Source organism: Camelus dromedarius, chromosome 4, assembly GCF_036321535.1.
Source record: "Camelus dromedarius isolate mCamDro1 chromosome 4, mCamDro1.pat, whole genome shotgun sequence".
Lineage (NCBI taxonomy): Eukaryota > Metazoa > Chordata > Mammalia > Artiodactyla > Camelidae > Camelus > Camelus dromedarius.
Genome location: NC_087439.1, coordinates 71,349,531 through 71,371,983, shown reverse-complemented (window position 1 = coordinate 71,371,983; position 22,453 = coordinate 71,349,531). Strand labels below are relative to the sequence as shown.

Below are 22,453 nucleotides of genomic sequence, written 5' to 3'. Positions count from 1 at the left end.
TTGGCATTTTATTTTAAAAGTCAGTGAGTTTGGGGAAGAAGATGGTTAAGAAAAATTGACACTTCCTTTTTCGACTCACCAAGAGGAGTGATCCACTTGTGCCTTCCAGGAATTCATTTGTAGGGGCTCTTGGCTTCACCTGGGAAAATCCCTAGCTCTGCAGTGGGCAGATACACAGTGTGAATCTGCCTTTAGGAGACGCTGTTTGTCAGTATTGTCCTACCCAGGGAAAGGGGAGGAGGCAAGGCAAGTGAGTCAGTGATGACATCAGCAAGAAGTTAGAATTAGTTACCAAAGCCAGAGGCTCCAGTTGTTACTTCCCGGTCAGCAACAAGTTGAATTCTCTTCCCACACAAATGGGAGATTCCTTGGAACTTGGAGCACGTGGAGGATTTTAATTTCTTTAAAATTTCTCTGTTCTCAGGAAATTTCCCCAGAACATTTTACCTCCGGAGGATCAGTGGAATTTGATCTGAAGGTAGGTAATTAACACCTTTTCCCTGCTGGTGTCTCACACTCTAGCCTTTTCCCTTGCTTTAATTTACGCCGTAGAAACTTGCAAAAACTGACCACTGTCAGCGATGGGACTGTTTCTGCCTGGATTTATTAGACCTACTGGGGAAAAAGAACGTTTAGAAAGCCCCAGGAAGGTTCTCACACAGCCCTTTCCTGGTAGAAATATGCCAGTTCATAAACGGAGACAAATCTGGCAGACCTGCCAGAGCCAGAGAGCAGAATCTTCAGGAAACTGCAAGATAAATGTGTGATGTTAGAATAAGAAGATGTCCCCAGAAACCAGTCATATTATTTCTAGTATCACAGAGCTACCAGAAGGGAAGAATCCATGGGTGATTACATTAAAAATGACAAATTGTTTGGTTTTCTTTTTCTAACAATAAAAGAAATATATGTTCATTGCATAAAATTTGAGAAACTCAGACAGGAATCCAGAAGAAAATTTACATTATCTGTAATTATACCACCTGGATATAACCACTCTGTGATCTTGATGTTTTGTTTTGGGTTTTTTTTTTTCTGCTGTGTTCGCCTTCCTTTTAGAAAGTAGTTTCTTGTTTCTAAGTAGCCAGGTTTTGCATAATGAGTATACACCTCAGCCCTTAATTACATTGAAAAAATTGTGTCAATTCACCAGTCGGCTGATTAGAATGAAATTTAGTGTAGAAAATGCCATAGTTTATGAACTGCTCAGGTGGAAGTACTGATTTTGGTAATTTATGACTTCCTACGTTGATTTGAGCAACTATTGTCCGAAACCACTCTTTCTGGGATCTGGGGTTATAGCTTCTCTTTCTGTGATATAAAGGCCTGCCCAGTAATGGAGAGCAATGTTAGCGTGTTGTGCTTGGGTTGGTAGACACTTCAGAAATGTAACACCCCCCACCAATTTTTTCTAAAATATAAACGTGCTATTTCTGCCATTTGGTGGGAATGAATTAAGAGCTCCAACTGGAGAAATTGTGCTGTGTCGTCCTCCCTTTTGACCAGCTCCCACTGGGGACATTGTGATTTAGGAGAATTGGAATTGAGTTCCAGTAAAAGGCTCTCTCAAGATCTCCTGAAAGGTTAACATGGAAGTGTTGGGGTCGAGTTTTCTGAGCTATGGGTTTTTGAAGTGACCTCATAGTGATTTTCAGTTTTCAGCACTTCTAGGAGAGTCTAAGGCTTGGAACAGAGGAGGCCAGAACTGGGGGAGCACCTGGGAAGCTGGGGTGCTGGTTGTCCTTATGCTGTAACGTGTGGCTCCCACTGCTCTGTCTCTTTCAGGGTGGCCATGACATCTCAAGGCGGAAGTCTGAGTTCCAACTTAGATGATAACTGTCAAGTGAACTTTCGAGGGAAGCTTCTGATTATAGACTCCAACCTGGGGGATCAAGATGTGGAGCGCTTAAAGTTTCTCTGCCGGGACCTCATTGCCCACAAGAGCCTAGAGAAGTCCAGCTCAGCCTTGGATGTTTTTGATTATCTGTTGGCAGAGGAGCTGCTGAGCGAGGAGGACCCCTTCTTCCTAGCGGAACTCCTCTACATCATCAAGCAGAAATCCCTGCTGCGGCACCTCCCCTACACCAAAGAGCAGGTGGAGCACTTGCTGCCGGCCCGCAGGAAGGTCTCCCTGTTCAGGTGATCAACGCCGCAGGGCCACTGGGCTTTGAAAGGAGGCTGGGATTAAGAGTTTTAATCTTAAAGATGAACGCGTTTTTAAGATTTTTTTTTTTTCCTTGTCTACCTTCCTGGATGGTTTGGTGATTCTAAAACCGGAGATTCTCAGCTTCAGGTGCTAATGAGAAGGGAGGCCGGGAGGTCAGCAAAGTTTCAAAACCCAGCCCTGGGCCTGGGGGTGGCTGCCCTTTGTTTTGTCTCCCGCCTCCACACTGCCAGGGCCACGCCTTCCCGCTCGCCAGCCTCCATGCTCTCAGGCTGGCCTTCCTCCAGTGAGTCACTACTGTGCCCACCTCTCCCCAGCCGTTTGAGAAGAGAGTAATGCATTCTGGGAGTCAAGTCAGCAAGATAAAAAAGGAGATGTGTCTCTGGGGTAGGGAGGGACGTCATTTACGCCATGTCAAGTACATTTTGGGGTGAAACCCAGAGAGATAAAATGTAGGCATCAGACCTTAGACAACACTGTTTTAAATTGTCCACTGATCCAGTAGCTACATCAGACAGGGAAGAGCCTTTGAATCATTACTTTATGGCCTGGAGGATAAGGATCTTGCAGGCCTTACCGCTCCAATGGGCTCCTAGGACCCGAGGTAAACTTGGTCAGTGAGGGAATTCTGGAAATGGTTATTTCCACTCTTCTGGTTAAACAGCTGAGGAATGAATGGTCTCGGGCAAACAGAGGTGTAGTGTTCAGTTTTTCTCGTTGTGGATTATATGCTTCCCCAGAATTTGGGGTAGTTTCCTTTCTTTTTGACAATGGACTTTATAATCACTGGCATCGGCTCCTCTCTGATGAGGGCCTATAAAGGAAGCCGGAATTTCAGGAATGGAGTCCGGGGAAGGGCTGGCATGCCGGCATTGTGTTTTTATACCTTCCTAGTGTGATGTGAACCAGCGCTGGACTGGGAATCGGAGGTCCTGCCCCTACTGCTTACTGTTGTCGTGATTTAATGGGTCACTTTGAAGCTCAAAGTTTTCGTTTTTGAATCTACAAAATGGGATTAATAATTACTCACAGGCTTGTGATCATTCAAATGAGAGATAACGTTTATTAAAGCACTGAATTTACTGCCTGTTCTCTGCAAGTGCGAGGCTTTAATTCGTCTCCTGGGTGTGTGTCTTAGGAACCTTCTCTATGAACTGTCAGAAGACATCAGCTCAGAGAACTTAAAGAGCATGATCTTCCTTCTGAGGGAGTCGATTCCGAAAGTCCAGATGGTGAGTGGGCCGTACCGGACGGGGCCTTTGTAAGCATCGCCTGAATCGGTGACGTTGTTGGAAAGGGCTTTCAGGAGGGCTCGTTTGTTGCGGGAGACAGTGTCACACGAGGGTGAGGAATACGGACTTTTGGTGGGCCTGGCGTCTAGTCTTGGTTCTGTGACTGACTCCTTGGTGTGGGGCCAGTGACTGAACATTTCGGAGTCTCCATTTTCCCACATGTCATATTGTAGACAATTACACTTCTTCCTTCCAGGGCTGTTAGGAGGATTAGATGAAATAATGTACATGAACTATTAGCCAGGGCCTATATTTGGCACCCAGTAACCAGGATGTAAATGATTGACTGCTGCTGGCATCCACTGTGTTTTATGAGGCAGAAATGTAGGGGGCACCACAGAGAAGCAAGGAGGTGGTAGATACCTGCAGAGTGGGAATTGGTCGTCCATCCCCTCCGTTAGCTGAGGTTTCTGAGGGAGCTGTCCTTTTCAGTGGACTTCACAGTGTCCCCCACGCAGACTTCGTGCGAAACTCATCTGAGACACGTGTTTGAAGATGTGCTTTGTAAAGGGCGGTACGGGTGCCTTGAACAGTGATGTTTTTAATATTAATGTGATGCTATCTGCTGATTCTCTTGCTCGATGGGTCACATGTAAGGGCAGGAAAGTAGCTGCACACTGCTCCTCCGTGCCTCAAAACTGTTTTTTCTTTTGATTCTCATAACAGCTTGTGACAAGCAAGTCAGTGAATTTGGGAAGGGGCCAATTTTCAAATTTTATCCTCTAACATTAATTTTGTTATTCAACTGCTATTTTTTACTCAATTTTAAGTTATAAAATGCTTGATAACACCAAAAAATACATGTAACATGTATAGAAGTTATGAAACATAGCACTAGGTGAACAGCCACAGGTCCCCCATCCAACTTAGGAAAGAGCACATCACGAATGCAAAGAGTCTACGTGTGTAGCCCTCCCAGATCAACTGAGATTATTGACAAAGAACTTTTTTTTAAAGGAAAAATCACTGAGGAGTGGAATGCTTTTTTACATGTGGTAGGTCCAATGAGGACCATGTTTAGTAATTCATTAAACATGTTTCCTGGTGTCGGACCTGTAGGTTAATTAACCTGCAGATTACTTCTGTGTTTTGGCTACAATCTTTGAGTCCTTCTCTTTCCTTTTCAGAATGCTCAGGGATTTTAGCCTCTTGCATCTTTCCATTGGTTATCTCTCCAGGCTCCCTTGTGCCAAAGATTGGTTGTGGGTTCCTTGGTGGTGGGGGCTGAGTCTTACTCATCATTATAGCCCCACAACCTTGGAGAATTACCAAATGGCGCTGTGAACAAAAGCATGAGTGAACGGGAGGATGTAATCTTCCCCATCTTTTTGAGAAAACGGCCTGAACCCTTTCTGCTTCTGTGATTTTACTACGAATAACTGGCCAGGGGATTAGCAGATGAACTAAACCACCAAGACGGGGATGTGCAAAGATCCTCTTAGAGCATTCTCATGGTTGTTGCCCCTTGTCTGAATCTAATAATTTTCTTCCTTAGTTAACCCCTGGAAGTTCTGATGTCCTCCTGTTTTTGTTTTTTACACACTTTTTCTTTTCTTTTTATCTTTTTATTCTTAAAAAACAAACCCAACAAGATACAAGTACAGAAAATGACACAAAACATAGAGCTTAATGAATTATTTTAAGGCTAACATCCTTGAATCTACCACTGAAGTCAAGAAATTGAATTTTGCCAGCCACTCCAGAAACCCCTCCATTTGCTCCCTCCCAGATACAGCCCCTTCCTACTCCTTGGAAGTAACTACCATCCTGGCTTTTATAGTAACTATGTTCTCATGTTTTGTTATGGTTTTATCACTTACCTGTATATCTCTAGACCTCAATTTTGTCTTGACCAGTTTTTTTTTTTTTTTAGTGTCTTTTCATCTATAGGTTAAATGCCCACCCTGTAATCCCTTTCTTTTTCTTAAAATGTGTCTGTTGAAGAACCCCAGTACAACTGGCCCGTAGAATTTCCTACAGTCTAGGTTTTGCTGATTGTGCAAGTTTGGTGCAGTTTGGCCTGCTTCTCTGTCTTCCACATTTCCTGCAAATCAGGCAGCTGGGTTCAGAGGTTTTGTCGGACTCAGATCGGGTCCTTTTGCCAGATGAGAGATGGTCACATGTTGTGCTCATTCCTTGGGGTGCACACAATGCCTGGTTTCCTCTCTCTTTTGATACTAGCCACTCTTGATGTTGAACAGATCTACGTATTGATCCTTTGGGGGTCGCAAAATGAAGATATTCAAGTTCTATTATTTCTATTATTTTACTTCCCTCTCACCTATTTGGTTACTTGGTGATACAGTTTATATATAAGTCCTTGATACTTTCTTTATTTACTCGTTCAAGATAATTGCTGGTTTCCTGTTATTCTCTGAAAATGACCTAGTATAAAAAATACATAAATTTGAACTCATGGATTTAAAACTTTTTGATGAGTTTCAACCCACAGCAATTATTATCCTTATTGAAATTCAAATTGTTCCATCTTTGCCCAATTTCCTCATCAAGTTGGTTCTCGAGTCATTTTGACATTACTCTAGCAATATTTGATGACTTCCTTAGTGTGACAAGTTGTCTTATGTTAATTTTTTGTGTATTTTGCCCAGACCTAGAATCCAACATTTTTCCAAAGCCCTGGTTTCTTTTCATGAGAAATGTTATTTCAAGATACAAGTTAGATGCTGGATATGCTCATTGCTTCGGGGTTGATGATTGTTTCTGTGTTTTTTTTTTCCCCAAAGAATAGTGCTAGGAAATGTGTGTGTGTGTAAATTTTTTGTTTTGTTTCAAAGTAAAATATTTCATGAATTCATACTATTATTTCCAAGTCAAATTCGTGTTGTTAATTAATCTCTTCTGTATTATATTTGTATCTTCTTTTTTTTCCCCGGTTCTCATGTTACAGGGCATGATAAAATTTGTTACAGGGTTATTTGCTTTATCCCCTATTACATATACAACACTCTCAGAATATCAATATTAATACTTCTACCACCAATATAATTAATCACAAGACTGGAATGTTTATTTTGCATGTGCTACACCCATTTTCTCCCCATTTTTTTAGGGTTGAAATATATTTACATTGTCAGAGTATATAGCCATTGTATACTCCATTCTCTCTTCTTTTATTTGTTTGTTTTTGATGAGGGTAAGGTAATTAGGTTTATTTCTTTTTAGAGGAGGGACTGAGGATTGGATCCAGGACCTCATGCACACTAAACATGCCCTCTACCACTCCTCCACCTCTTTCTTTTAAAATTTTGCTTTTACACTCTCTTTTAATCCTCCTTTAGTTCTCTTTCTACAAGTAAATATACATGAGGGGTGTGTGTGTATGTGTTTACAAGCATATCCTATAGGTCCATGAGTTCTTGAAGAATCATAAAACCAGGGAATTTTGTTTTAGATAATAGTTTTTTAATGTGCTTGAGTTTGCATTGGTGCAAAGTGATTACCTACTCATGTGACAGCATTTCACCTTAAATGTAGAATTTCTCAACACCAAGGGAGATTCCTGTAGTTTGAAAAGCTCTCCAGGTTATTCGGATAATATTCGCTCCCAGCTTTGGGCATCCTCTCATAATTTTTCCAGTCTCTGGGTTTATAGGTATTACATCTGTTGTGATGCACAGAAGTCCTTACTCCCCACAATGGGGTGGGGGGTAAGAAGGGCATTTAATATGCTCAACATGGAGCCATGATTTCCCACTGAGAAAAGCCAGGGAATGTATTTCTTCCTCTGGGCCTTTCTGCTTAAAAGGCGTCTATAGCTACAGAACTCTTCATGGTCAGGAGCAGCTCAAACATTTCTCCCTCTGCTAAACTAGCTTTTAAATCATCAAAGGCCCATGACCAAGTAGCCAAATGATTTTATGTTTTTCTCTATCCATACAACAGTAAAAGGAGAAGTCACTCTGTTTAGCTGTGGCGTAGAACTGTGGAATAACCCGGTCAAATTCATGGAAACTGCAGTTCCTTCTTGGATTTAAAATGACCTCAGCTTTATTCCAAAGGAGATCTAACTCATCACGTCAGACTTGTGGCTGAGTTATACACCTCAGATAATCCAGGTTGATCTCTGTCTGGCTGTGTGGTAAGATCAGCCTTCTGAAGTGTGTAAAGGACAGACTCTAAGCAACCCAGATGCATTTCCATACCGGGGCTTAATGGGGCTGCATTATCTGCAATTGCAATTGCAAAAGATTTTATCACAGGAGTAAATTTTTAACCAGCCAAGGGAGGAGGGCCTGAACACCCCTCAGCCAAAAAGGAAAGGTTGGAAATTCACAAAGTCTCTCTAGATGGACAGAGCTGACCTGTGCAGGGTGTTTTAGGTTTCTGCTTTGACAGCTTTCACACAAACTTAGAGCAGCATAGCTGCCTTCACACATCCTGAGAGACCCAACAACTGTCAGGATATCCGTTCTCAGGATAGCAATCAACATAGAACGTTGGTTGTAAGGGAAACCACACCCAAACCTACTACCTTTCTAGCAAAGAAGCAGAACAAAAGAGAACTTCCTGCTAATATTTCTCAGGGTGGTGTTCTTAAACTAGCATGCAGACTCCATTTAAATTGTGGGTGTTTGTGTGTGTGTGAGTGGGAGGCGTCATTTACTCAACATCTAAAACAAAGGATAATGGATTTCCATCGTTGCTTTTGGAATCATGTCTTAGCCCCTTTACTTCCTCCTGGTAGAAAGCTGTCAAGATAGGAGTTTCTGTTTTGAGGTTCAGTGAGTGCTCATGCGCACATCAGCTACTGTAGAACCTTGTGCAGGGGATTCCCTCTGATCCCTTTGCCCAGCTGATCAGCTCTGCATGAATCTTCCTTTACCCCCTCTTCCCTCCTGCTTTATTTTCTGGGCAGGTCATTGGTGTGCTAGGGCTGCAGGTGAGGACACACACATTTCTTTGCCTTTTTGGTTCTCCGGAATGTCTTGAAAATTTATCATCTCTCTTTTGATTGGATTAGGATAGAGCACAGTTAAAACCTTGTAACTCTGGCCCTTCCCTTGGTTGTTGGTATATTGAGTGCCTTGTTTGAAAACACACACACACACACACACACACACACACACACTCTCTCTCTCTCTCTCTCTCCCTAACCCATCCTCATCCTTCTTTTGCTGCTCTGTTTTCTTCCTTCCTTTCATTGCTAACTTCTTGAAAGAATAGTCAACACACACTCTTTCTCCACTGACTCATCTCTTAGTCACTCCAATGCATTCCAGGGTGGCTTCAGCCTCCATCACTCCCAAGAAACTGTTCTTGCTGGAGGCACCATGAGACTCTTTGAAACGAGATTTTTAGTTTCTCATCATTTCCCCCATATGATTTTCTTTGCTTGGTATATCCTTTTCCATGTTGGCAGTGAAGGCCTAGTCATCCCTCAAGACCACACTCAGTTATTACCAGCTAGTGTGAAGGCTGCTCTGTGGAACAGGTGAAGGATGAAGAAGCGGGGGGTATCACCATTTGACATGATCTTTGACTCTTCCTTTATTTTTTCACCGACTTCCAACTGACCTTCAGACTCACCAAGTTACACTTCAGAAATGTCTCTCAAATCTGTTGCTGCCTCTGCATTTGCACTCCTAGCTTTAGACCATGTCTTGACAGTCTCTTCACCAGAGTATTTAATCTTCCTGCCAACATTTTCTCTCTAGTCCATTTCCTCCTCAACCTATCCCCAAGACTTCTATTTAAAAAGAAAATCTGTTCATGTCACTCTTCTCCTTAAAAACTCCTACTGGCACCCCTTCATCCTCAGGACACTTGCCCAGACCTCTCAGTGTTCCTTCCTGGTCTGATACCAGCCTACCGTTCCAGCCGTGACCTAGCTTTCACTTGGAGTTTGTACTCAGGCTTCCTGCTCAATATTCCTGAACACACTGTCCCTTTTTATCCATCCAACATGTCTGGGGACTCCCCCACCTGCCTGTTCCCATCCTGCCGACACTTATTGTGTATGCAGTTAGATAGTGTTCAGATGTTCACTTTCTGATTATTTATTCTTTTCTGTGGGCTCTACCACAGTTTTATTCATCTGTATTTTTTCATAACCAGATTCATACACTGATTGAAAAGCCCTTGTCCCTGAAAAGATTATGGTGCCCACCACCCCATTTGTAATTCAATATCAAAATAATACTAGCCAATTTGCACTTTTTCCCAGGAGTACTTAAGAAATGTTTTTCTTTTAAAATACCAAATATAAAATTCTCTCAAAATATTTTCTTCTCATTTCTTTGGTGCTCCTGTTTTGCTGCTAACCTAATCTATTATATCTTGACAGCGTGGGTTAGAGGCAGTATGACTCAATGGTTAATAAGACAAGCCTTGGTATCAGACTACCAGGGTTCAAATACCGGCTCTGCCACTTATTGGCTCTGAGACCTTGGACAAGTAACTGAACCTCTCTGCGCCTCAGTTATTTCATCTTTAAAATGGAGATTATAATCGTATTTACCTCATTGGGTTTTTTTCTTTTTCTTAACAGCATTATTGAGATATAATTCACATGCCAAGTAATTCACCCATTTAAAGTGTACCATTCAATACTTTTTAGTAAATTTATGGATTATATACAACTATCTTTACAGTTGAAACTGAGCAGGACCCTTTGGGGGCCTTCCTGGGTACAAAAGCCTTTCTGTGCCCCCGTTTCTTATTTGAAGAAAAAGGTTTTAGTCTCCTAAGCCTTCCCTGAGTTCCAAAGGGCCTCACTGGATTGTTTTGAGCTTAATATACAACAAGCACTTTCAGGCAGTGAGTTCTGAATATTTGGTATCTGGTGTTAATAGAGACTTACTCAGTAGTGCCCCTCCTCCCATACTTTCGAAGTCCTCCTGGATGGACACTCCACATTAGTCATCAATGCGAAACCTGGTGCCTAGTGGCCACACAGGTAAAGTTTAATGAATGAATACGGATAATCAGTAGGCAAGTAAATGTGACGCCATTGATTCTCTTGCAGACCTCTCTAAGTTTCCTGGCATATCTGGAGAAACAAGCCCAAATAGATGAAGATAATCTGACGTTACTGGAGGATCTCTGCAAAAAAATTGTACCTAACCTTACGAGAAAGATAGAAAAATATAAAAGAGAGAAAGGTAACTAGCTTATGCTTGCTTGCTCACTTGCTTGCACCAGACCATGGGAATTCTTAAACCAACTGGCCATATATGATGTTTACTCATTATTCTGATAGTATTCTCTTGGGAAAGCCAGAAATCCCCCCATTTGTTCATTTTATATATGTGTATACACACACACACACACACACACACAGATATGTACATATATAGCTGATGTACAATGTATGTTTCAGGTTTACAGCACAGTGATTCAAAAATTTTAGATTATAGTCCATTTATAGTTATTATAAAGTAGTGGCCATAGTCCCTGATCAACACATATTTATTGAATGCATACTTTGTACTAGGCACAGTTTTAGAAGTTGGAGGTGCAGCAAGGTATACAGCAAAGGTCCTGCCCTTTGGAGCTTCTACTCTAGTGGGGGAGAGTAGTCTTCTTCTGGTTCTTATATGGGAGTGAGAGTAACAGAAATTGTTTGAATGAAATAACACACAAAAATAGGAGACAGGAGGACACAGAGGTTAAGAATGGGGTCTATGGAGTCAGAGTGCCAGGACTCCACTTGTTCATGGTGCAGTGGCCCTCTCCTCAGCTGTTCTATGTCTCCCTTTTCCCATCTGTAAAGTGGGGATAATAATAGTACCTACCTCATGGGGGTTTTTGAGGATTGAATGGGGGAATTCCTATAAAACGCATGTCTGGCACAGAGTAAGCTTTCAACACACATTGCTATGAATCTGTTTATTAGAAAGGAAAGTCACAAAAACTTTCATATCCTCAGAAATTACTATCAGAGAAGACTTTTCTTTCTGTTTTGTCTTTAGTCTGTCTTGTAAGGGTTGTATTGTTGTGGCATTATTTAGAAGTAGCTGCCCAGGGCAGAATCAAACTTGGTTGCCTCATCGTGTGTCAATATGGTAAATATTTGTGTTTTTTCCAAGTCCATTTCTCCACTATTAAACAAGAGCTAAAAGTAAACACTCACGAATGTATTCATGAAACTTTTTTGCCACACCCGCATTTTGACTCAGAGACTCAATGTAGTGTGCAAATTTATCTGGTCGAAAAAGAAACAATCCAAAAGGAAACTTCTAAGAATTCTATTAACACAAAATGAGATGAACTGTTGTTAATTTGAGAAAATCTTGAACAACAATCAAAGCAATGAATAATTTAATGTATAATTTAAGTAAAAGTTATGAAGAATAAAAACAGTTCTAACCATCAAGTTATCAAGCAATAAATAAAAAGCAGGAAGTTGATACTGAAAGTATTTTTGAAACATTCACTTGAACTCTGAATGCTGAGATATTTTTCTGATCATATCATCACTTTCCTGTGAAGTAGTAACCCATACAAAGTAAACATAGGGCAGGTAGCCAGATTATTTTGGATATTTGAACTCTGGAGAAGGCACTCTAGTTTCTTCGTAGTAAATGTTTACATTCCTCTCAGTGAGTCTTGAGGACAGAGCTTCATATCAGAATTCAAATTTTGATTTTTTCTTTTCCACAACCTACCTGCTCTGTGATCTCTTTTGGATGATGAAGGGAGAAAAATTGTTTTCCTTTACTACTCACACTAACATTTCTGGAACACCTTTGACCCCAGATGTGTGCATTTTTCCACACCAAGCAATTCTCCAACTGGGTATATTAAGGTTTAATTCAGTTCTGACACTAACCAGAGTTATCGCAGATCCTATAGCTTAAGGCCTCAGTCTCTCAAGCCTGCCCCCACCAGTCACAAGTAGTGGGTCCGCAGATTACCCACAGCTTCTGTTCAACTTGGTTACAAACCAGGGGTTCCCAAGACCCCTTCCTCAGATTTGATAATTTGCTAGAACAGCTCACAGAATTTAGGAAAATAGTTTACTTACTAGGTTACTGGTTAATTATAAAAGGATACAACTCAGGAACAGCCAAGTGGAAGAGATGCATAGGGGAAGGTATAGGGGGTCACCCTCTCAGCACGTCCCAGCATGAGCCCCAACCCAGAAGCTCTCTGCACCCCTTCAGGCAGAGGTTTTTATGGAGACTTCATTATGTAGGCACAGATGATTAAATCTTTGGCCATTATGATTAATTCAACCTCCAGCCCCTGCCCCCTTTCCTGAGTTCTGCGAGTAGGGCTGAAAATTCCAACCCTCTGATCTCTTCATTAGGTCCCCCAGGAACCAGACCCCATCCTGAGGCTGTCCAGGAGCCCCCAACCACTGGTCATCTACTAGCATACAAAATGTCACCACATCTACTAGCATACAAAATATCACCAATCACTTCTGAGATTCTAGGGTTTTAGGAGCTGTGTGCCAGCAAAGGGGGCATATATTTATTTATTATTTATATTTATTTATTATTTTGTGTATATTTATTATTATATCATAGGTGTCAGTTAATATTTAAATTTTGACTGCCTACAATCCTCTGGGAGTTTGGGCCTAAATCTGCCATTTAGGATGAAGGACTGAAAAGATAGTGGGTATGCAGACTTAAGTGAAGTGAGCCAAAGGCTAAGCCCACTGCACCTGATTAGGACATGAGCTCTGTTTATGGACCACCTGGGTATCTTTCTGAGTTTTCCTGAGCCTTGGTGTTTGTTTTCATATTTTAAATATATTATTAAAAATAGTGTATAATAATTACAATAAAATTAAATAAAAATTCAAATAATGGCAATAATACAAAGTGTAGAAGTAAAATCTCTTCTTTTGCTTCCACTGCCGATCCATCCCCCAGAGACAATCACTGTTTAGAGTACATTTGTGTAGCTTTTCTTCTATATAGAGATAAATGTGTGTGTGTGTGTGTAGATAGGTAGATACATATGATACATATTGAAGTAAGATCATGCTAATCATATTCCATAACTTGTTTTTTTTCCCACTTACTATATCTGGCATTTCCCCATGTATATAATACAGATATAGCTCATTCTTATTAATGGTTCCATAGAAATAGATTTTATATATGATATATTTATTTAATCAACACTTTTTAAACTTTATTTTTTAATAAAAAAAAGCCTTTTTTTTTCAGTGGAGGTACTAGGGATTGAACCCAGGACCTCGTGCATGCTAAGTATGTGCTCTACCACTGAGCTATACCCTCCGCCTTATTTAATCAACACTTTTAATGATTTTTCTTTTCCTTTCTTTCCTTTTCCTTCCTTCCTTCTTTCTTTTTCTGTTTGCTATTACAGTCTGAGTTCTGGTTTTATTTCTTGAGATAATGCTTTTGTAATGTTTACTTAGCAATTAGAAGACACATTAAGCACCATAAGTTCTGAAATAGTATTTAGTATATGGTCGTTTTAAGGAACTAATTAAATTACAAAAATAAGAAAAATAATAAGGAATAAAATATAATAATACAAGGAATGAAAATATAATGATAAATAAAAATAATTTATAAATTCACATTTTTGTCTGGGTATATATGTAGACCTCTTTAAGAAATGCCACTACAAATTTGCAGGTACCTGTAAAATAACTTCTTTTGATGATGGGTTATCTCAGATTGCTACTAGTCAGAAGGTGATTTTTGTTTCCCTATACAATTCTATTCCCAGCGTCCCAGGTAGTGACACCTCCGGTAGCCACGGGAACTGAGCCATTGCATCAAGGAGAAGAGGAACTATTTTCCCACTCAGACATTAAACAATTACTTGGAAGCTTATCGGTAGGTTCATTGGTGTGTTGGTAAGTGTTTAACCACCAGCCCTACTCTCCAATGCCAGCAAAAGTGAGGGGGAGAGAGAGAGAGAGAGAGAACCTGAGGACCTGATTTGTAGCATTTGGTGTAAATACTCCCACCATGGCTGATTTCCAGTTACCAACATGGCATTAACTGGATTTCAGACATTAACTGAAAAGCTAACGATTGGCTCTCACTAGCTGGTTTGAGCTGACTCCAGTACACCACTGGTTTGCATTGAAACAGTTCTGTTCTTATCCATGGGACTTGATCAGGGCTAGCTTCATGGGTGTACAGCCTGTACAGAGCCCATGCTTCTTTAATGCTCAGCTGCCATTGTTTTCAAATCCTTAATAATGTATGAACAAGGGGCCTCACATTTTTATTTTGCACTGGGCCCCAGAGGACATAAACTGGTCCTGTAGTATTCAGCAATGGAAGGGTGGGTCGAGCAGGACACACGGGGAGAATCTGCATTCTGTTCCTCACAACTTGATCGTGACCCTTGGGAGACACATGACATTCTTCCCTGAGATTTATGTTTCTTCCCAGCTGACTTCACAGATCTATTTTGCCAACATCTGTCAGCATCAATGAGGTTAGTTTGGCCCTGGAATATTTTGCTTTCAGTTTTGGTTTTTAATTGTGGTAAAACACACATAACTTAAAATTTACTATCTTAACCATTAAAATTTTTTTAAAAAATTGCTGTAAAATGCAAATAACATGAAATGTACCATATTAACCATTTTTAAGCATATAGCATTGTTAAGTGCATTTACATTGCTGTATAACCAGAAATCTTTTCATATTGCAAAACTGAAACTCTGTGTCCATTAAACACTAACTCCTCATTCTCCCTCCCACCAGCCCCTGGCAAACACAGTTCTACTCCCTGTCTCTATGAATGTGACTATGCTGGGTACCCCATATGAATGGAATCATATAGTATTTGTCTTTTTGGACTGGCTTATTTCACTTAGTATAATGTCCTCAAGGTTCATCCATGTCAGAATTTTCTTCATTTTTAAGGCTCAGTAATATTCCATTGTGTGTATATACCACATCTTGTTTATCCATTGATCCATGGATGGACACTTGGAGTCCTTCTACTGTTTGGCTAGTGTGAATAATACTGCTATGAACATGGGTGTACAAATATCTCTTTGAGACTCTGCTTTCAGTTCTTTTGGGTATATACCTAGAAGTGGGGTTGCTGGATCATATGATCATTTTATACTTCTCTTTTTGAAGAACTACTGTACTGTTTTCCGTAGCAGCTGCATCATTTGGCATTTTCACAAACAAAGCACGAGGGTTCCAGTTTCTCCACATCCTTGCCAATGCTTGTTATTTTCTTGGTTTTTGATAGTAGCCAACCTAATGGGTGTGAGTTTCACTGTAGTTTTGATTTGCATTTCTCTAATGATTAGTTATGTTGAGCATTTTTTCATGTGCTTGCTGGCCATCTGTGTATCTTCTTTGAGGAAATGTCTATTCAAGTCTTTTCTCCATTTTTTAATTGGGTTAAAGTTTTACTTTTTATTCTTAAAATTTCTTTGATGGCTTATTTACTCCTTTCACGGTGCCATACTTTTACAATTATAATTTTTTAATTTTTAAATTTGGAAATATGTTCAACCTTACAGAAAAGTTGAAAAAATGAGAGCACTGTTTCCCCAGATTCTCTTCCCTGTTGTTGACTTTTACCCCATTTGTTTTATCATCTGTGTGCTCTCTCTATCTTTATCTTTTTTTTTTTTTCCTGAACTTTTTTTTTAAAAACAGTTACACTCCCATTTCTTTCTCTCTTTCTTTATTTTAACAGAGGTAATGGGGATTGAACCCAGGACCTCAGGCATGCTAAGCATGTATTCTACCACTGAGCTATTTCTCTCCCCCCCAGTTTTTTTTTCCTGAACTTTTAAAGAGTAACTTGCATACATCATGGCTCTTTACCCCTAAATACTTCAGTGTATATTTCCTAATAATAAGGGTATTCTTTTTCAGAATGATAGTACAGTTATCAAGGCAGCAAAGTTAAGTTAATACAATAGTTTCATCAAGTCAGTGGTCCATATTTCAATTTTATCTATTGAGCCAATAATATCTTTTACAGCTTTTTGGCCCCTGGTGCGTAATTCAATCTAGGATCATATACTGTATTTAGTGGTCATGTCTCTTTAGTCTCTTTGAATTTTTTCATTTCTACAACTTTTCTTTCTCTTTTGTGACATTGACACTTTTGAAGAATACAGTCACACCCCTCCACCTTCTATAAAAAAATAGAATTTTCCTCATTTTTTTGCATGTGGTATTACTTCACGATTAGACTCAAGCTGTATATTCTGGCCAGAATATTACATCGACGATACTGTGTCTTTCTCAGGGAGTTCCATCTGGAGGCACGTGGTGTTCATCAGCCCTCCAGTCATGATTTTAATTTTGACTATTTGGTCCAGATGTCTTATTTCTTCACTAGATAGTTAATTTTATACAGTGACTATTTTTTCCCTTGGAACTAATAATCAGCTGGTAGGAAGACATTTTAAGACCATGAAATTATCCCACCCCACATCAGAAGTGTCTCCCTAGATTGAGCATCCATTGATGATTCTTGTGTGGTTCAGTATTTACTGTATTGGCTGAAAAGCAATGATTTTCACACTCCAGTATTCTCTCCACAGTTATGTCAGCACTCAGGATCCTACAGCAAGCAAGAGCCCTCCTTCCTCCCCCAAAAGTTATTTTGCCCACTAAATGTAATTTCTCCCCTCATCCACTTTTTTACCTAGTTTTGTGCTCAGAGACTGACTTGCAAGTGGAAACACACACACACACGACTTCCCCCTATGCCTACTGGAAACTGAATAGTTTCTAAGGGGTGTGGCTCAGCCTTATCTCGGAAGTGCTGCTGCTTTGCTGCTGTTGGATGAGTCGGGCACTAGCAGTGGTGGTGCTGGGAGTGCAGGAGGCTTTGGGGGACATCACCTCACGTTACATACGTTCTCAACATCCCTCAGGTTTGGGAGGTGTCTTAAAAGTTATCTAGGCAACCCTGCCTCTGTCCATGATGTGACAGATAGACTAAAACTTGGTAAATTATCTCATGCTTCATATGTACCTGAAAGGTCTTTTTACATAAGAAGAGCATGGCCAACAATTGCATTTAATGAGAAGAAACTGTCGACAGAAATAATCAATAAACAATCTATAATAGGAACAGAAAAGAGTTTTATTTGAGCCAAACTGATGACGATAGCCTGGAAGACGGCCTCTCAGATAACTCTGAGGAACTGCTCTGGAGAAGCATGGTTTTCAGCACAGTTTTATGGCTTGTCAGAGTAACGAATATCAAACAAGTCAGGGATACTTTCCTTCAAGGTTTCAAAAACAAACAAAAACCAACAAAAAATAGACCAGCATGTACACAGTGAGTCAGTGTGGACTTGGGACCTGGGAAGGGAGTTTTATCATGGAAGAAGTATCAGCATTGGTGCCCCAGGAAAGGAGGCATTTAATCTTAATTACTAACCATGGACATTCTTTACTTCTGGCCAATGCATCCTTTTCTTTAATAATTAAATTAGATAAATGATGTGTGTTTGATAGACCACAAACAGGCTGTTCTAGTTATTATAAAATTCAAGTTAATTCATATATAAGCCAGATTGACTTCCCCATACCTTAATAAATGAAATTTTCTTCTTTCAAAACTGTATTTCAAGCAACTCCCCTAATTTGTTTAAAAATCAAATTAATATTTTTGAGTGTGGCCTAACGTTTTCTTAAAGAGAGGCATGCCTTTCCTTTGAGGAGACATAACAGCTCCTTTTTAAGGCCTTACTGGACCCCTCTGGAAAGAAGACTAAGTGTGACCAGGCAGTGGGCCGTTCATTCATTCATTCCTCTGACGCAGATACTTAGGAAGAGTCAATGGGGTCTGCAATATTCTCAAAGAGAGCAGGACAGACCCTAAAGCTTATTCCTGGTCCCGTTTCTGGCTGATTTTATCGGCACAAAGGTGGAGACAAATCAAGGAAACCTGGGGCCAGGAGTTGCTGGGCTGAACCCACTGTGGTAGCTGTGATGCCCTTAATCCCAGAAAATGCACTCAGCTGCTTTCAAAACCAACTGGACAAACCCAGAAAACAGCCTGTCTAGCCCTTGAATGCCATTGGGAAGGACTCTAAGATTCTGAAGAAGGGGAAATGCGTCTTGTGAAAAGAAAAGCAGGAGTCCTTTTGGGAAGTGAAACGAAATTTCTTTGCATTTGTTCTCTGAGCGCCGAGCCGGGGACAGCAGCACCTCAGAGATTCAGGCTGAACCACATCCCTTAGCAGCAACTCCGTTTCTCACAGGCAGCCTGGGGGCGAGGCAGTGCAGCTCTGTCCCTCTCCAAGAGAACTCACCCTCCCGCAGCCAGAAGCCTAGTGGGCTCCTGTGGGGCGGCGTCCCCAGTGACATGCCCGTCACCTCCGACAGGTGTCCTGGTGCAGCCCATCACACAGCCAGCATCAGCCCCTTCCCAGAACACCTTTGTCACAGCCCCTTTGGGGTCTTCGGCTGTGGCTAAGGGCTGGGGGCCATGGGAGTAAGGTGGATGGGGAGAAGATGCAGAAAACAAGGGCCCTAGACCATGTTTCAATTTTGTATTTAATTTTATAAAACTAACAGTAGAAACTATGGAGTCCCCTCAGAGATGCCTGCATCGCATCCCTACCCTGCTTCTCCTCCCCCATAGACTACCATTTTTACTTGTTTTTTGATTTATCCTATTGAAAAAAATCCACCCATATCTCTCTTTTATTATATTCATGTATAGATACTATTCTTCTCCTTACTTCCTTCATGTCGCAGTGTCTCCTGGGAAAGTGTGTAGAGATGGCTTTTTGTCTTCTGCCGCACTGTGTGATGAGCCATTATTATTCTGACCACTCTCTGTCGGCCAACATTAGGGTTATTTCTAGTCCTCAGCTACTCCAAATAATGCTGCAATGACCAAATATCTTTGTACATGCATGATATATTTTTGCCGCTGTGTCTTTGTGAACTTTCCCGTTTGGAAGGAGGGAGCCGATTCTTTCCTTGTCAGTTGCCAGTAACCTTTTCTATGGCTGGGGACCAGGTAACTTCTTCTCTGCATCAAGCCTAGACTTTCAGCCCTCATCCTAACTGTGTGAATTTCCTGCAAGTCATCAATTTCCTCTCTCCCCAACAGGAGGGGTCCTGGCAAGATGAGCATGCAGGGAGTAACCGTAAGTGTTTCTAATACACTTTTGTTAAGTTGGATCAGTACAGTAGGAATAGATATTTGATATACGCCAAGCAATTTGGGGTGACTTGGGAGAAGGTTTACAAATTAGTGGAGAATTCCGTTCTAATTCAGCAAGCCACTGAACGCCTGGATTATACCAGGCCATGGTGGGGATGAAGAGAGGGTGGTTTCTACTCCTAAAGCCTAGCAGAGCCACACAGCAGAGTCTGGGGAACAGAGCTGTTCTCCCTCCACCCTCAGAATGAAGTCACCCTCTGCGGGAGGGAAGGAACCCTTGGCGTGCAGAAGCACTCAGGCCAGCAGCGACGGAGCAGAATGTTGAGTCTGAGGGAATGTCTTCTTTTGTGGAGCAGTGTGATTCCAGATACTGATTGTATTTTTCAGAGGGAGAGAGGTGGGCAGAGACTTGGCAACAGTGTGTTTAATCCTCTGAATTCTTGCCCAGAAACCATGACCTTGAAAAATATTTCAGAATCTGTCAACTGGGCTAAACTGCTTACAAACAAGCAGGTTTTTGGTGTTCTCTCTGTGATGTGTCCATTCCTCTTTTTTTTTTTTTTTCCTGGAAATTTAAACTTCAGAATCCAACAACCCCCACTTTCCTAGGCATCTTTGTCTTTCTGATGGGGAGGTTGCATGATAGGTTGCCGACAAGAGTTACCACCCCTGAGCTCTTGTCACGTGCAAGGCACCGTTCCAAGAGCTTTGTAGGACTTAATCTCTTCTAATCTTCCAGTCACCTGGAGATAGGGAACACCATATTCTCATTTAGTGATGAGGAAACTGGGACCCAAGAGGTCTAGTCCTTTGCTGAAGGTCATGCAGCTAGAATGGAATGGAGCTCGGATTTGAACCCAGGACATACCCTCTGAAGTCCTGGCTCGACCTCTGTGTAGCTACAAGAGCTCAGACAGTGGTTTCACTTCTCTGAAAACTAAGCATGTTTCCTTTAGCTTTGAAGGAAATTCTGTGGTTTCAAAGTATAGACCTGGCTTCCCTGAAGGGTTACATTCTCCCACGGTAAAGAGGAATTTACAGGTGCATAGGACTGCAGTGGGGATCCCTTTTAGTAGGTTCTCTGATCTGGGGATCCAGACTTGTCAGTCTGAGCTGAACACCCAGGACTGACCCTTAACTGTGAGATGAGGGCAGAGCTTCCTGAATTCTACTGAAAACCTGCCAGGCATGCATGGGAGCAGAAAGGCTTCAAGTTACATTTTCCCGTTAATGTCATCTGACAACTCAACTTTGGCTTCCTCTCTACAAGGGATTCTCATCCAGAGGAACCAGGGAGTTTGCAGGCACCCTTCAAAGCAGTACAGTCCTCAGCCAGTGCCAAAGGCATGACTAAGTGCATCCCAGGGCTATGGTGATTTTTGCTCTGCCCAGATTGGGTTGCTGGGTCTTTTTTTTCCCCCTTTCTATTTGGTGTCTGCCCAGCCTCTCTCTAGCCAGTGACATAAATACTGACTCAACCCAATCAAGCTTTTTACCAGGAATGCTTGAGGTGATTCCAAACTAGCCTCTGTAAGGAAATCTGTAATCTAAGTGTTTGGGGAAAGATATGTGAAGAGTCTGAATACTTGTCTTTCTAGGTGACAGAGCAACCCCGGTCTCCATGGAGATGTCAGGAGCATCTGTTGACACTGTAACATCTGAAACCAACACAAAGGTTTGGACTGTTCCTTCAGGTCTTCTCCGGCTAGGGTCCAGCCATTAAGGACTTTGTGGGCTCCGATTTTTGTTTCTTTCTTGGTTCTTCTTCCTCTGTCTGTGATTATCTCTGTCCTTTTCATCTTTTTCTGTAATAATCAGAAGGTGTCCTGATTTTTGGCTGTGGAGGTAATGTTATCACCCTTTCAGTCACACCCTTTGAATTATTTCCAGAATAATTGGTAATCCAAAAATTACCATTTGACATTTTTGTTGTCTTCTTAGAACCTTACCTATGCTTTCTTCACTTTGCTGATTATAAAAAGGAAGATGCTTTACATAAATCCTGGATTTGCCAAAGTTACAAATATATATTCTGTTATTTAACACTGAGAATTGACATTCTGCAATCAGACCAGGTGAAGTCTGAATTTTAATGAGGACGTGGCATTCCACCTTAGAATTAATCAGTTACTTCCAAACCAGGGTCTTGAGAACTCTTTGTCTTTGATATGGAAAAATGGAGTGGTTGGTTAGAAACATTAAGTCCTTAAAATGAGGATCCCCTAGTAAACGTTTCCTATCTCTTCTTTCAAGGAGACTGCTGTGTACAGGATGGATCGGAGACACAGAGGGCACTGTGTTGTTGTCAACAACCACAGCTTCACCTCACTGTCAGAAAGACCAGGGACCAATAAAGATGCTGGTAGGAAAGTCTGCAAGTGTATGAAATGCAAGTTAGGGGTCTTAAAATCATTTTTTTATCTTCACATTTTCTTTCTGTAGTTTTTCTCTTCCATGTAAATACAAGGATATCATAATGTCTTAGTCCATCTGATGGTTTCTAATACCATAAACTAGATGGCTCATAAACAAGAAACATTTCTTTCTCACAGTTCTGGAGGCTGGAAAGTCCAAAATCAAGGCTCTGGCATTTTGGTGTCTGGTGAGAGCCTGCTCCCTAGATGGCTGTCTTCTCTCTGTAACCTCGCTCGGTGGCAGGGCCAGAGAGCCACATGAGGTCTCTTTCTGGGCTCCACCCTCATGACCTCAGCACCTCCCAAAGGCTCACTTCCTAATATCCTCACTTTGGAGGTTAAGGTTCAACATATGAATTTTATGGGGGACACAAACATTCAGACCAGAGCACTTGGGTGTCACCAACCTGCTTAAAGAGTGACAAGCATCCCTGACCATTTATGGTTTGAGAGAGAGCACCTGGGTTAGTGTGAGAAAACCTGGGTTTGAGTTCTGCCTCCACCTC

At 41.3% G+C, this 22,453-nt stretch overlaps 1 protein-coding gene across 1 annotated transcript in view; it reads left to right on the top strand.

Moving 5' to 3' along the window:
• The first annotated feature begins 291 nt into the window (after window positions 1-291).
• Window positions 292-22,453, top strand: part of CASP10 (caspase 10) — a 28,234-nt gene continuing 6,072 nt past the window's right edge. Inside the window, 8 exon segments of the mRNA XM_010991974.3 lie at window positions 292-478; window positions 1,786-2,139; window positions 3,303-3,396; window positions 10,442-10,577; window positions 14,134-14,243; window positions 19,480-19,516; window positions 21,132-21,208; window positions 21,787-21,895. Of these exon segments, the coding sequence (XP_010990276.1) occupies window positions 1,793-2,139; window positions 3,303-3,396; window positions 10,442-10,577; window positions 14,134-14,243; window positions 19,480-19,516; window positions 21,132-21,208; window positions 21,787-21,895 (910 nt within the window). The 5' untranslated portion in view covers window positions 292-478; window positions 1,786-1,792.